The 13,635-nt window shown below is 38.0% G+C and overlaps 1 protein-coding gene across 8 annotated transcripts in view; it reads right to left on the bottom strand.

The window, feature by feature from the left end:
* Positions 1 to 13,635, bottom strand: part of SEMA5A (semaphorin 5A) — a 306,539-nt gene that overhangs the window by 5,561 nt on the left and 287,343 nt on the right. For all 8 annotated transcript variants that reach the window (XM_068162023.1, XM_068162027.1, XM_068162025.1 and 5 more), the window contains 4 exons: positions 7,761 to 7,931; positions 4,901 to 5,056; positions 1,914 to 1,961; positions 1,143 to 1,354 (listed from right to left, as the gene is read on the bottom strand). In XM_068162023.1, the coding sequence (XP_068018124.1) occupies positions 1,143 to 1,354; positions 1,914 to 1,961; positions 4,901 to 5,056; positions 7,761 to 7,931 (587 nt within the window). The remainder of the gene's footprint in view (positions 1 to 1,142; positions 1,355 to 1,913; positions 1,962 to 4,900; positions 5,057 to 7,760; positions 7,932 to 13,635) is intronic.

Here is a 13,635-nt window from a genome sequence, read left to right as displayed (position 1 = left end):
ATTAAAAATATCTAGCCTTCTCTTGCCATTTTACATAAAATTATCTCTAAATATCTTTAATTACAAATAAAAATGCAGAAATTTAAAACTGGATTATTGTCATGGTTTGAGGCAGGTGCCTTTTAAAAAAAAAAGCATAGAATTGAGTCCTCCATCAGGACCAGAAAGGTCCAGGGGATGGACTGGAAAATTGTAACTCTGTTATTCAATCCCAGAATGCTGCTACCTCTAAAAATTTAGCTGAAAGTCTCTGTCTTTTCTTCCCTTTATTCTCCCTGGATTCAGTGAGCTACCTTATCTGGTGTTGGGGGAGGATGGCTCCAGTTTTATCTGTGGCCTTGAAGGCCAAACTAATTTCTACTGCACAGTATTGGCCTGTTTAGGTATAATGCCAGGGACTAAGGGAAGGCAGTTTCAGGCCCGGCCAGCTTGAATCCAGCCTAGCAATGGGGAGAAAGAAAGAGCCCTGGGGTGTATGTTGAACCCCAGGTGGTGAGAAAAGGAGCATTTGGGGGTTGTGGTTTAGTCTGGTTGGGGGAAGATGTTGGGGGAAGATTTTGTGGGATTTTCATGTGTCCTGTATGTGTATTAGGTGTTAAGGATTCATGTGTTCTGCATTTTTGAGTACAGTTTCTGTATTTCTCTCCAATTCAACAAGAGAGTCTTTATTTTACTTCTTTTGAGAGTAAAAGTATTTCTGTCTGCTCTTCAAACCAAGGCAGTTATCCAGGTAGGATGAACATTGATACCCTATCATTAAAGCCAAAGGAGTAACTTCAATATATGGCATGATGATTTATAATGGCCCTATTTACTTCTTGAATAAGCTATTAGGGAACAGAATTAGGAAAAATAAAACACGACTCAAAACTTGAGTAGTCTGATTTTCTCCAGAAAAGGCTGCAGCTGTATAAATGATACATTTACACAAGATCTAACTTCCTGTCTAATAGGGACTGACAAGAGAAAGGATCTGTAATTACAATTCCTCAAGTGAGATCTATTTCTGTCACTAACAATCAGCATGATTTGAGTTCAAATGCCACTGCAGGAAACTAGAAAGTAGAATTCTTTGATACAGCAGAACTCTTGTGTAGGACCATAAATGCCGTACGTTATAGAGCTCCCAACCCATTTCTCACCTTGATGGCTTCTACAGAATCATATTTGTCCAGTTTGTTAATATGGTTGGTAATGCTGGTATTTAGAGGAGCTGGTGACACTGGGTGTATGACAGTTGCATCATGGGACTGTTGTTGATATCGTTGGCAGTAAGTGTAAACAAGCAGGGTAAGAAGGCAACCAAGTATAGAGCTACTTAATCCCACTGCCATCATGTGAAACACATTGAACTCTGCAGAGGGGAGAGCAGAAGACAATCTTATATTTAAGAAAGTAACAATAAAAGCTTAAGCTTGGGGAAAAACGTAAGCAAGTGCTGGACTCAAGAGAAATTTCATGTGTTTCCTAAGAACATTTCAATTACAATGGTTTATTCCTACAGCAGTAAATGCATTTTATTTCCCTGAAGGGATGATTATAAGAGCTGTAGATACCCATATATTTCTCAAAGTATTAGGACTGAGATTTTTTGAAAGATGCTTAAACAAGTTTAGAATCCAAAAAAAAACAGATGAATGAACTGCATTTTGTACGTTTCAATAGTTTAGCAACAGACTTCTTCAGACTGTACGGCAAAGCCTTGTTATACGTAGGAATCACGTAGGTAATGTACATACATCGCTTTTTTTCCAGTGAACTACACCATCACCATCTCTGCTTTCTTCTAGTTCTTTGCCTTACAGATTGTGACATGTGGCAGTATGAACAAAATCGTGGTATGTTTGATTCACAATCCTGCTTTTGATACACATCTAAAGTATTTAGTAGACATCTAGAGCTGAAAAGCTTACCGCCACATCTTTTTTCTTCTATGCTGCTGGATCGTGCCACTGATATTTCTAGAAAAATAAATAAACCACTTATGCCATGAAGGAAAAATACATATAGAACTACCAGTTTGATTAACATAGTAAGGATCTGAAAAGTCATTCTACTGTGTTCACTCCAAATTGAAAGTAAAATTGTGGTGGAATTAAAAATTAAGTTCCATGATGTTCCTTAGTTTCCCAAGCAAAAGCAGTAACATTTTAAATTCTTGCCTTGAAACATCTCTGTAACTAAAAATGAGTATTGCACATGACAAGATTCTTTGTGGAGTTTAAATGCATTTAGAAAGCATTGATTTTCTGAGTAGTAAAATTAATGAGAGCGTAATTATCTTGGGTTCAAATGGGCTCATTGCTTCTAGAAGTCACATCCAGCACTAATGTGAAAAGAGGGAATTTACAAATGGTAAAAAAAGATAACTGCCTGTTTCATGAGTCTCAGTTGTAAACTAACAAAATGTAATTCCAGCCTGTATCCTTACAACTTTGACTTTGGAGACACTCTGAATAAAGATTGAATAAAACATTTTAGAAATAGTTTTCAACTCTAGTTCAGGACCATGGCTTCTGTGAAGGGAATTTATGTCATACAAATCTCTTGAACCTCTCTGAAAGGACAGGGGTGGGGTAACTGATGGTCTACTCAGATTTTACAAAAGCATTTCAATTCTTTGTCAAAGGCTTTCCAAGCAACAAACAAGATGATGGAGAAGATAGAAAACATGGTAGTACTTTGTGTCCAGTTGTTACAATAGAGGAAGGTTACCACTTCTGCAGTGACCCAGGGTTTTCAGCAAAGACATAAAAAAGCAGGAGGTAAATGTGGTTTTGAAGTTTGTTGATAACACAGACTTAAGGTAGTGTGGACAAGGGCATGCTGTGAATAGCTGCAGAAGAGCCTTACAAAACTAGGCAATACAGTAGCAAGTGAAACAGAATGTAGATCAGAGTAAAGCAGTATGTACAATGGAAAGCAATCCTAGCTTCATATATAAAATGACTGTGAGCTGACAATTACTATGCATGAGTGAGACCAGGGGTTATCAGCTGACAATTACTACGCATGAGTGAGACCAGGGGTTACGACAAATTGTTCCATGAAAATATCATCTTAGTGTTCAGAAATAATTAAAAAGGCAAATCAAATGCTAGGTGCTACCAAGAAAGCAATAGTGAATAGGACAGGGTATCAGCATTATGTGTAGTCCACACTATGTACACAGTGCAAAGTTCTGGTTTTCGCATCTAAGGATGCCTCTAGTAGAGCTGAAAAACAGACCAGAGCTGGGCAGCAATGATGGCCACAAATATGCAGTATCTTCTGTCTTTTGGCAAGTATCAGATGCAACAGTGCTGCCAGAGTTAAAGGCTGAAAGCATGTGGTTGACATTGTTAATTCACAACCCAAACAAAAAGAAAGAAAAAACACAACAAACCCCAGCATATACTGGGAAATTATAAAGTTGTCCAAGGTAATATTGATAAAGACTAACAGCTGCATCAATGACAAGAAGGCATTTTTGCTCTCTACTGTAATCACTCTGTATACTAAGAGACAAGGAACAGAGATAAGGTAAGCAGGCGGACAGAACAAGAGGGTAGACACTAGCTGATGAAAGGCAGGAATTAGAAAGAGATGGAGGGAAGGCGAAACTCTGAGTCAGAGAACCTGGAAAAGTGAAAGTGAGCTGAGCAATCCCAAGAAAACAAATTAGTTTGCCTAAGGTTAAGTGTAATGGGTGTGACCTTACATCCTGTGAAACAGGTAATCTGAGGAAGAGTGGCAAACAAACTAGAAGGGTGAGAGAAGAGGTGGCTCAAGCTCAGATTCTGAAAATGCCTACATTCCAGAACAAGATCTAGAGCCCATACTGTCTTAAGCAGAATGTGAATATTAGAATACATAGAATACATAGAGTAAACCAGGTTGGAAGAGACCTTCAAGATCATCACGTCCAACCCATCAACCAATATTAATGCAGCTGGTTCAAAAGCCTGAGGAAAGAGGGAAAATACAATGTAGGAGTTTCAGCCCTCACATGGACAATTTTCACATCAGTTTTTGAGGAAGAAGTAGTACTGAGGAGTCAAAGCATTATGCATCATTCATAAAAAAAGTGTTTAAGTTTTTGATTTCTTTGTTACATTGTACTATATTGTACTGCATAGTCACAGAAAAAAAAAGGTTGCTGTACTGAGTAAACATAATTACATTTTGAATGATACATTAAAATGTACATTTCTTTCTGTGAATAGACTGCTAGCTTTTTTTAATGTACACAGGAATGCAATGTGGCCACCCATACTGTTGTGTGGATTTAAATAACTGTTGTGATCTAAAAACCAGAAAGGCACAATGATGGGTTTTGACAAGTACTGTAGAATAATACATGACGTGACTATCCATCGGGTACTTAGCAGCCATGGAGGAGATAAGGACCTGAGGCACAGTTAATAGTTTTTACTTCTGTATGCAGTTGTAATTTAATTTTAGAGACTATGTGAAATGATTTCCAGGTTAATTACCATAGCTCCGTTTTTGTATATGCAAACCCCAAAATCTAGAGGAATGTTTCTCTAATAGCCCCAAAGACTCAAAACCAAATAAAATAAGAAACCAAACTAATTCTCTTGGCTGTCCGTAGTCATCCCTGCACCCTACTGCCAAGGAGACAGAAGGGACCTGCAGCATACTATGACACTGATTAACTGAAGTCCCAGGCAGTGATGGTAGGGACAGATCCACATCACACAGTGCCATGAGGCAGATTTTCATGAAACTAGATTTAGCAACATTGGCTCTATGTAGCAGACCAGTGTGCTTTGGCTGACAAAAGGCAACTTCTGTTCCAGCTCTTGGCACTCCACAGCTCAGTCTAAGACAGTACTGTGCCTCACTCCTAAAATGTTGAGACATTTCACTAATCCTTCAAGGAGCAGGTTGACCTCACCTGGTATAGAGTTGGAGTCCAAAGCACAGGCTCGGCTCTCTGTGGTATTGCCTGTGCACTGGCTGCCCACGGGAAACAAAACGATGCACTGGCGAATGCGGAACTGGAAGCCAGACAAGTCGCAGTTGGACCATTCGGACCATTCGGACCAGCTGTCTGCAACAGGCAGAGAGGGACATGCATGCCAACACTGCAAATTCGTGCTTCCAGTACACCAAGAGAGAGAGAAATAGCCTGTATTTTGAATCACAACAGAAGGCCTCATCCCCAGCTACCACCAACTATCAGAGGACAGCTTTCATTACAATAAAATTAAAGCAGTTTGGTTTTGGAGAAAGCCTCTGAAACGTAGAGTGTGAGGAGAAATTTGTCACAGATCTATTATAGCTTTGGCTTCTGCCATGGCCTTTGTGTGCAGAAGTGAGAAGCTTGAGGGATTCTGTGGTGGGGACTGTGTGACATCTATTTAACCAGAAGGCACCTCAGAAAGATCAAACCACTCGTCTGTTACATTATAAACTTCATTCTTGCAGAATTAGGTCATCATTTCTAAATGCTAAACTGCTTTATCCATTATTTGCATATGTGTGTTATCAGTTTGAGGACAGAATATATTTCCCCCTCTTAGAGCAGCAGTAAATATTTAAAGTATAAAACACTGTTTTATTCAATACATTACAGACACTGTTGCAACCAATTACACTTCCTGATAAACAACCTATAAACTGTAACTGATCAATAGTGCAGTGCTTCTATTCATATTAATGTGACTGCATTTGGATAAATTAAAAGAAAAAACACAAACACAGTGATACACCTTTAAAAATGAAAGATGAGATAAACTGATGTATTTTGCAGACACCAGTATGTTACTTCATTTTCAGTGCATACTTGCACTGGATTGGAGTTGGATTTGCCATTAACCTTCCATATCCTCAGTAAATCCTTAGTATCAGGATTCCAGGAATTTCTGTTTTCTGCTAGTCTGGTTTGCCATAAAAAAGCCACTGTTTGAAATGTCAAGAGATCTTTGCTCTTTTCACAACTTAAGAAATGTTATAAATGATATCCATGTTTACATATGCATTTCTTTGTTGGTTGGTTGGCCTTAGATTCCAAGTGTCATCACTATTCCTTTCCTATGTTATATCACTCAAGCAGCCAATATCATCAACGGTACTTCCAAATCTGCACAAAGAAGAACCACTGACCACAGTGGTTCTTTAGCACAAGAAAATGGCTCTTTGGAGGTGCAGAGTCTATCCAAACGTGTTGTCTAGTATTGTGGTATTTTTTGTCCCATACCAATGTAGAATAAGAGCAGTAAAAGAAAGCTTTGAAATCTACATCATGAACATGAGGCTAGGGCCACTCTCACAGCTCGTTGATGATGTGGTGTTTCAAAAGCCTATGGCAAATTTTCAGTGAGAGTACAATATCAACAAAACATCACAGGATTTGAGAAATGCACCTCCCTCTCTGAAATTGTATTGCTTTCCAAAAATTTTCACTTTCTTGATCCGAACTGAAAACAACCTCCTCCTCTCCTCCAACCCCCATCTACTCTAAAGTCAGGGTAACAAGCAAGTCAACACAAGATGAAGAGATCATTTCTAAGCGTTTGCAAACTGTCATTTCTAGAAAAATGGTGGTAGAAAGCAAATGCGCAACAAGAGCAATGGCTACAACACTAGCACAATGAATGTGCTAATTTTGACCTTTTAAAGATGCCTTGGGGATCCCATGGTAGCTATGTAACTTCTGTAAATTCAAAGTACACTATTTATCTTGAAAAGTCAAATCATTAACTGAGTTGTATGTTTGGGTCTTTTTTAAAAAACCCCACAATAACAGAGTGTTTCATCTGCTTTAGTTTTGACAAGGTAGGTACTTTTTTTCTGCTGCAAGACATGCAGTACCTAGAAAAGGAAATTAACTTAAATTGGAGTTCAGCACAGGTAATAGATCTATAACTTCAAACTCATGGGGCTTGTGCCTTCACGTACACAGTTTCATGATATGAGCAGAAAAGTTTTGAAATCTTTTGAAATCTAGGAGCTCTAAAGTGAAGCAAGTAATACAATGTGGTAACAGAGCTGCTTATTCCCATTTAAGGGTGCCTGTAATCCATTATTCAGCAATAAATGGAAACAAATTTTCCCACTGGCTTTTCACTATTGATTTTATCCGGTTTTACGTGGTTCTACTCTCTACTTCTCACTTAAATTGCATGAAAAAAATGAATTTCTTGTCAGAAGGCAGAGTTAAAATTGCAGAAAAAGTTGTGACTCATAATACCATGAAATGAGCAGGAGTGCTGAGACATTTCATTCACTAATACTCCACAGTTATTAAAAAAGTTGAAGTTTGCTTCTTAACATCCAAATTTGAAGAAGTTGTTTTACAAAGAGCATTAATGTTTGCTCTGTGTTTTATATGGAAATGGGGCAAACATTATCAACTTGAAGGAAACTGTGATGTTAAATACCAACCTCAGCAATTTACTTGATGTTAATATTTAGCGCTATAACAAATGCACTTCTTTGTGATTAAAGGTCTCCCAGGCTGTTTGCATGACCCACTTCAAATATTATACAATTTTAGTTTATTCAGCCCTGGAACCTGATAACTTAAATTTCACTTTTTAAAGGGGGAGGTAGGAGGCGGTGTCCTGTGAGCTATATCCTGCTATTGTTTGATTTACTGCAGTTGTAGCATGCAAGAATTGATTATGTATTTAATAAAGGATAGAAATTATTTACTCTTAAATAATAGATCAATAAGCATGATGTTGCCTAACTGTGAAGGCCACATTCTGCTGCACATAAACAACAAAGCTGTGTGGGCTGATTTGCCATACCTGGACATGGCTGTGTGTTGCAGAGTGCTTCTTCAGTGTGCAGTCCGAGACAGATATCTCCTCCATAAGCTGGTGCTGGGTTTGTGCAGGAGCGAGTTCTCATGTAATGCCCTCCCCCACAAGTTGCCGAGCACTTTGACCAAGATGACCAACAAGACCAGCCTCCATCCACTGAAAAGGCACAAAATATCATATTGTTCCAGGTTAATGAATGACATGACACAATACCACCAATCTTCCTTATATTGTGTGGATCTAATTCATAGCCTATTGCAGTTATTTGAAACTTCTATGTGCCACAAAATATAAGCCTATAAATTTAGTCTTACCACAATGCCATTTAGTTCATATATTTTTAAAGCCCCTGATACACTGGGAGGCATAATGAAGTTGATAATCCATGTAAGACACTTTCAGTGGGTACTAAAATATCTTTCAGGCCAAAACTCTTTCCTTTTTGCTTTTCCTTTTCTTATGAGCTCAAAGTAATTTTTTGTATTCATTAAATAAAACTTAGACCAATGATGTCAACAGGCAGAGAAATCTAGATTTTGGTTTGCAACACAGGTGAGATTGCCTTAACCTTATAATTATTTCAGTTGTAGGGTTATATGGTCCAGTATAATATTAAAATGTTGATGTGGATGTAGCATAGATGCCAACAGCAGAACAATGGCTGTGGATAAAAAAAAGCAACAAACAAGTAACAAAAAGGAGTTGCCAATAGCATTTTCAAACACAAGTTGTTGAAAAATGAATTTATTACTTTTTTCCCCATTAGTACTTACTAATTCAAGTATGTCAAACTGTTCTTCAGTCTGAGTTTTCACAAGGTTCCTCTGAAATGTAGGCTGGATTTCACAGGAGCCTCATTTGTCAGATTGCTTTTGTCACATGGCCAATAGATAGGCTTCTAATGAAAGTTCACCTCATTGCCTGCCACAGACTGGCTTCTTTGCAGCCTCTGTTCTTAAAGGTATTGCTGTGGGATGTATTTCTGGCATTTATGGCTACATTGCAGCCCATTTGCCAAAAGCTTCCTATCTGCAGCCACATGACAAAGTCAGAAGTACTTCTCCTGGGGACAGCATTCCCTCTGCAAAGAATCTCAGTATTTTGTTCATTTTTCTTACATTATTCTGGGGATTGAAAGAAAAATAAATCAACAACCCCCTAAACTTTCAAAATTTTTATATCCTAGAAAGAATGAATTTCTTTCCAAACCTCTAGTTAAAGCATTAGCACTTGCTTTCTTAATACTTAAGTAAGGAAATTATTTACACTGTCTGAAAGTGATTAAAAGAAATAGAGTGCAATTTAACCAACACTAGAAGTTGAGAACCAGAGTGCATAAAGGCAATGTGCCAGCAAAGTTTCATTTTATGACAGGGTCCCAAACTGAGCAGAATTTTCATCTTTTTACCTCACACCACTCACAACAGCAGTGGGCATTTTACCACACAAGACAGATACTCTGTACTCCTTCCTTTTAAAAATTCCAGTCAAGTATACATTTTTTGTATGCAATTTTTACAGTGTTCTTGTTTGAGACATTCCTTGTAAGCCTTTAGTTCATGTTTTTTTGAGACAACTGATTGTCACTGAAGTCTCCAAAGCATTCATCCAGCATGTCACAATGACTCCTTTTGATCCTTTCTGCTTAATAGCCTTTCAAGGACTAAACTAGTTTTGACTGGTTTATTGAAATTCTATTTCATAATTATCTCTTAGAAAGAAAAAAAAAAGGCAAAATAGTTTCTAAATGTGAAAAAAATAACTTACAATAAGAATCTCTTTGCAGTATTTGCAAAAATATAATATTCAAAAAACACTTCTGGTAGCATTGTGTATCACAAAAGTGCTTGGTGAGCTGTGTAGAATGGTTTCTGTGCAAAGGCTGCAATAGTGAGAAAATTAGCTAGGACAATGTGGCTCTTTTGATATTAAAACCTGTATGTACATTTTTTAGTTTAATTTCAGATACAGCATACCATCAGGTTCTCAACTAATCAGGCAAGGAATTCACTAGTGCGTACCTAAGGCTATTATTTAATCCAGTAAGTGCAGTTGTTAAATATATAGCATTTTATTATCTGTTTGTTTGCATTATCACAGAATCACAGAATATCTCTTGACCTTGAAGATCATCCAGTCCAACCTCTGACCCAGTACTGGAGGGTCAACACAAAACCATATCCCTAAGCACCATGTCCACAAGCCGCTCGAAACCTCCCAGGAATGGTGACGTGACTACTGTCCTGGGCACCATTCCAATGTCTGATAAACCTTTCAGTGGAGAAGTAATTCCCAATATCCAGCCTAAGCCTCCCTGGAGCAGCTTGTAACCATTTTCTCTAGTCTTGTCATCAAGAAGAAACTGGCCACATCCTCACTCCAACCTTCCTTGAGATAGTTGTAGAGAGTGGTAAAGTCTCCCCTCAGCTTCCCTTTTTTTCTCTTTTTATTTTTTCCCTCTCTCCCCACCCTGCCCAATTTACAGTGATCCTTGACTAGCTACAATTAATAATCAGAGGCATTCCTGCTGCAGTGTACAAACCTCCATGGAAACAAAGAACAGCCTGAGTTTACCTGGGTGGAAGACAAATTGTCTGCAAACATTACATGTGGCTTCTTCACTGTAATGGAGAGAGTGATCTCCAACAATTTCTACCTGTTTTTCAATGGACCACAGTGAGAATTACATTTGCATTTGAAACTGCCATCTATCTATATGTGGCAAAGAATACAGAGACCAATATGACATCCAGGAAGGTCAGCATGTTCTACTACTGCCATGATCATGGATGTACAAGACTCTGGATGTAAAGGGAGAAGTAGGTCTGTGGAAGATAGGAAAGGACAGACATAATATAATAGGTAATGTTAGATCTGATCATGGTTGAACTAGAAAGCAGAATTATAGCTGTTTTCCTGAGCCATTATTTACTGACAGGCTGCCATCCTAAATCTCTAGGTCTTTCAAGGACTATCATAACTACCTCTTTCATTTGTCGCCAGAAATTTCCTTCTCAGCACCAGAGGAAAATAAAGTATGATCATGGTTAAATAAGATCAAAGGAGTGGGTATTTACTGCTTGAGTTTTTACAAGACCTAAATAGAGCTCTGTGGTTTCTTTCATCTTTCTTTAAAGTTGCTCAGCAACACAGCACCATTTTTTTTTTCTTTTTCCTTTTGTGATGGAGTCCTTAATATTATTTCTGTTTCTTATAGGAGGAAAAATACACAGCTGCAAGGAAAGTTCTAGTCACTACTGTTTCTTTACATGACAGTATGGCAGAACTTTTGGGACAAAAGCAAGTCATCAAAGCAGTTCCACAATGAAACATACAGTCTTCACATTTTCTGACAATTACTGAGGCTGGTCCCTTTTGAAAGAAGGCATCCTTTGGCTAGCAGGATGCTCCCAAACAATGCTTTATAGTAAAGTAAACAACTTTTTGCCTACTGGCTGTTGTTGTGGTTAATAAATATTTTGTTGCTATAATGAAAAAAAGAAAAAAAAAACCCACACCTAGGAAGGAGGCTATACCAGGGAGAAACAATGTACAGAAATGAGATCTCCTGGGGACATGACAAAGCATCAACACTACTGGAGAATTTTCAAGAGACAATTAAGTAAACTGGACACCCTGTTATGCACCTTGGGATTTAGAAGGAAGTGGAAAGAAGCGTGGGCAGGCACACTGACCTCACCTGCTTTCATGAACACACTGGTAGGATTGTAGGTTCTTCCGTGTACTGTCTGGCCTCATTTCAAATTTAATGCATAAAGAATTTATTTTTGTGTGGGTATACTTTTAAGCTTTTACCTTTTTATGTTTATCTTTTTGAAAGCATATCAAAAGAGAATACATGAAGGAGTATAAATAGAGAGCAATAAGTATTTCCACCTGCAAAAATCTTGTGCTTCCCAGTAGCTGATTAAAAAGTTAAGCCTGGGGGCACTGGTTATTAAGCAGCCTACAGACCCCAAAGAGAACTGCTCCCTTCCGGACACTTGTAGATCTACCCAATTCCACATCACTTGTCTACTGCTTTTTCCTAATCCTATGGAATATTGCTGCTCATTTCAGTGTGGGAAAAGCAATTTTTACATCATAGTTTGCAAAGGCAAAGTCTTGTTTCTATGATGCTACAGGTAACATTCATTCATAAAAGCAGTACTGGATAAAACAGTCAATGTAGCACAATACAGAAACATAGAAGGCAAAGGTGTGCTTCTAAGGAAAGTACAACAACAGAATCTAATGCTTAAGACTGCAATTGAGACTCAAGTTAGAAAAGAAGGAGTTGCTTCCAAAGGGCAGTTCAGCCTTCTCCTTGCTAGCTACAGAGGCAGCATGTAGAGAGTTGGGCATCAGCAGCCGCAAAGCTTTATTGGATCAGAGTAATTTTTTCCTCCTGATTTAGAAAGTTACTGCAGGATAAATTTTGTCTGTGCCTTTAGAAATATTCCTGTTTCCTTTTGGCCAAGTATGATTGCAAGGAATAAAAAAGGAGAAAAAACATAAAAGAAATAATGAAGAAAACAGAGCAAGCAATAACTGGCTTTAGGAGATGCATAAATATCTTACATAGTCTTTCAGGGAGTTTTGTATATCTGAAACTTTTCATTGTTATTAGCACATTTAGTGATATATGATTTTATTAATTTATTCTCAGACAAAATGTCATAACTGAATGAAACTAAAACCAAAATTTGCAAGCACTAAAATCCCAAAATGCCATCACAAGGTATCAGAACTTCAAATCTAAGTGATGGCAACTGCTGGCAACTGCCATTTCCATCTCATCCACCACTATCCTCTGCGGAGATGATGGAACAGGAATTCCTGCAAGCCTATGCTACTCAATGGCACTCATGCAGCTATGCTTTCAACTCCTAGTTAAGGGACACTGGCCAAGTGTTCACAGGTTCACAGCTTGCATCAGGTTGGAAGAGACCCTCAAAGGTCATCTTGTCCAACCCTCCTGTGGTAAGCAGGGACACCTCTAAATAAATCAAGTTGGCCAGGGCCACATCAAGTCTGATCTTGTCTCCAAGGACAGGGCCTCAACCACAATCCTGGGCAACCTGTTCAGTGGTTCCTACATACAAAACAATAAAAGAGAAAGCAATGAGAAACAAAATAAACAAAAATGAGAAAATTTTGGCTTTTCCTACAGTAATTATTGAAGATATTTGTAATACTTTTAACTAGGACAGAATTTATATTTGGTTATTTCTATTTTTGGTCAAACAAATCTTTTACTTAATAAATTCCTGTATTTGTAAATTTGCTGAATTTACTATTCAGACAACACTTCTCTTTATCACCTAATTCTCTTCATCATGTAAATATCTCAGGCCCCCACGGATAACACAACCCTAACACGTCTGAGTATAGATTCTTTTCTTTTCATATTGACAGTGTATTAGTAGCTCAAATGAAACAAAAATCTGTGAATATTCACAGATCCTTTCCATAGTCATTGAGGCTGTTCAGTGCTTGCCAGCTCAACTCTATTCACCACATCTCTAAGCTGTAATAAAAGAGCAGAGGCACAGGACCAAAGCATAATTTCTTAGTGCAAGACAATAGTGCAAATTCTCTTCTAAAAGCAGTTTGGCCACTTGGAAACTGAGGAACAGGCCTTACCCTATACTGACTCTCAAATTCTTTCTGCAGATTATTTGGGAGAGTGCTAGTACTATAAGCAAAATTGTATGGAGAATCCTCCCAAAACTTGTATGATACAGAAAAAATCGCATTCCTGGGCCTGGGTAGAATTTCTGGCAATTTTCTGGCATGGTTCAATTTACTACTACATGTTCAGCTTTTAAAGTGTGTGAATGAAAAGCAAACTGCCTAG

This window comes from Melanerpes formicivorus, unplaced genomic scaffold (assembly GCF_026170545.1).
Source record: "Melanerpes formicivorus ecotype bairdi unplaced genomic scaffold, bMelFor1.0.p_v2 SCAF_61, whole genome shotgun sequence".
Classification (NCBI taxonomy): domain Eukaryota; kingdom Metazoa; phylum Chordata; class Aves; order Piciformes; family Picidae; genus Melanerpes; species Melanerpes formicivorus.
This window is presented reverse-complemented; position numbering and strand designations above follow the sequence as displayed.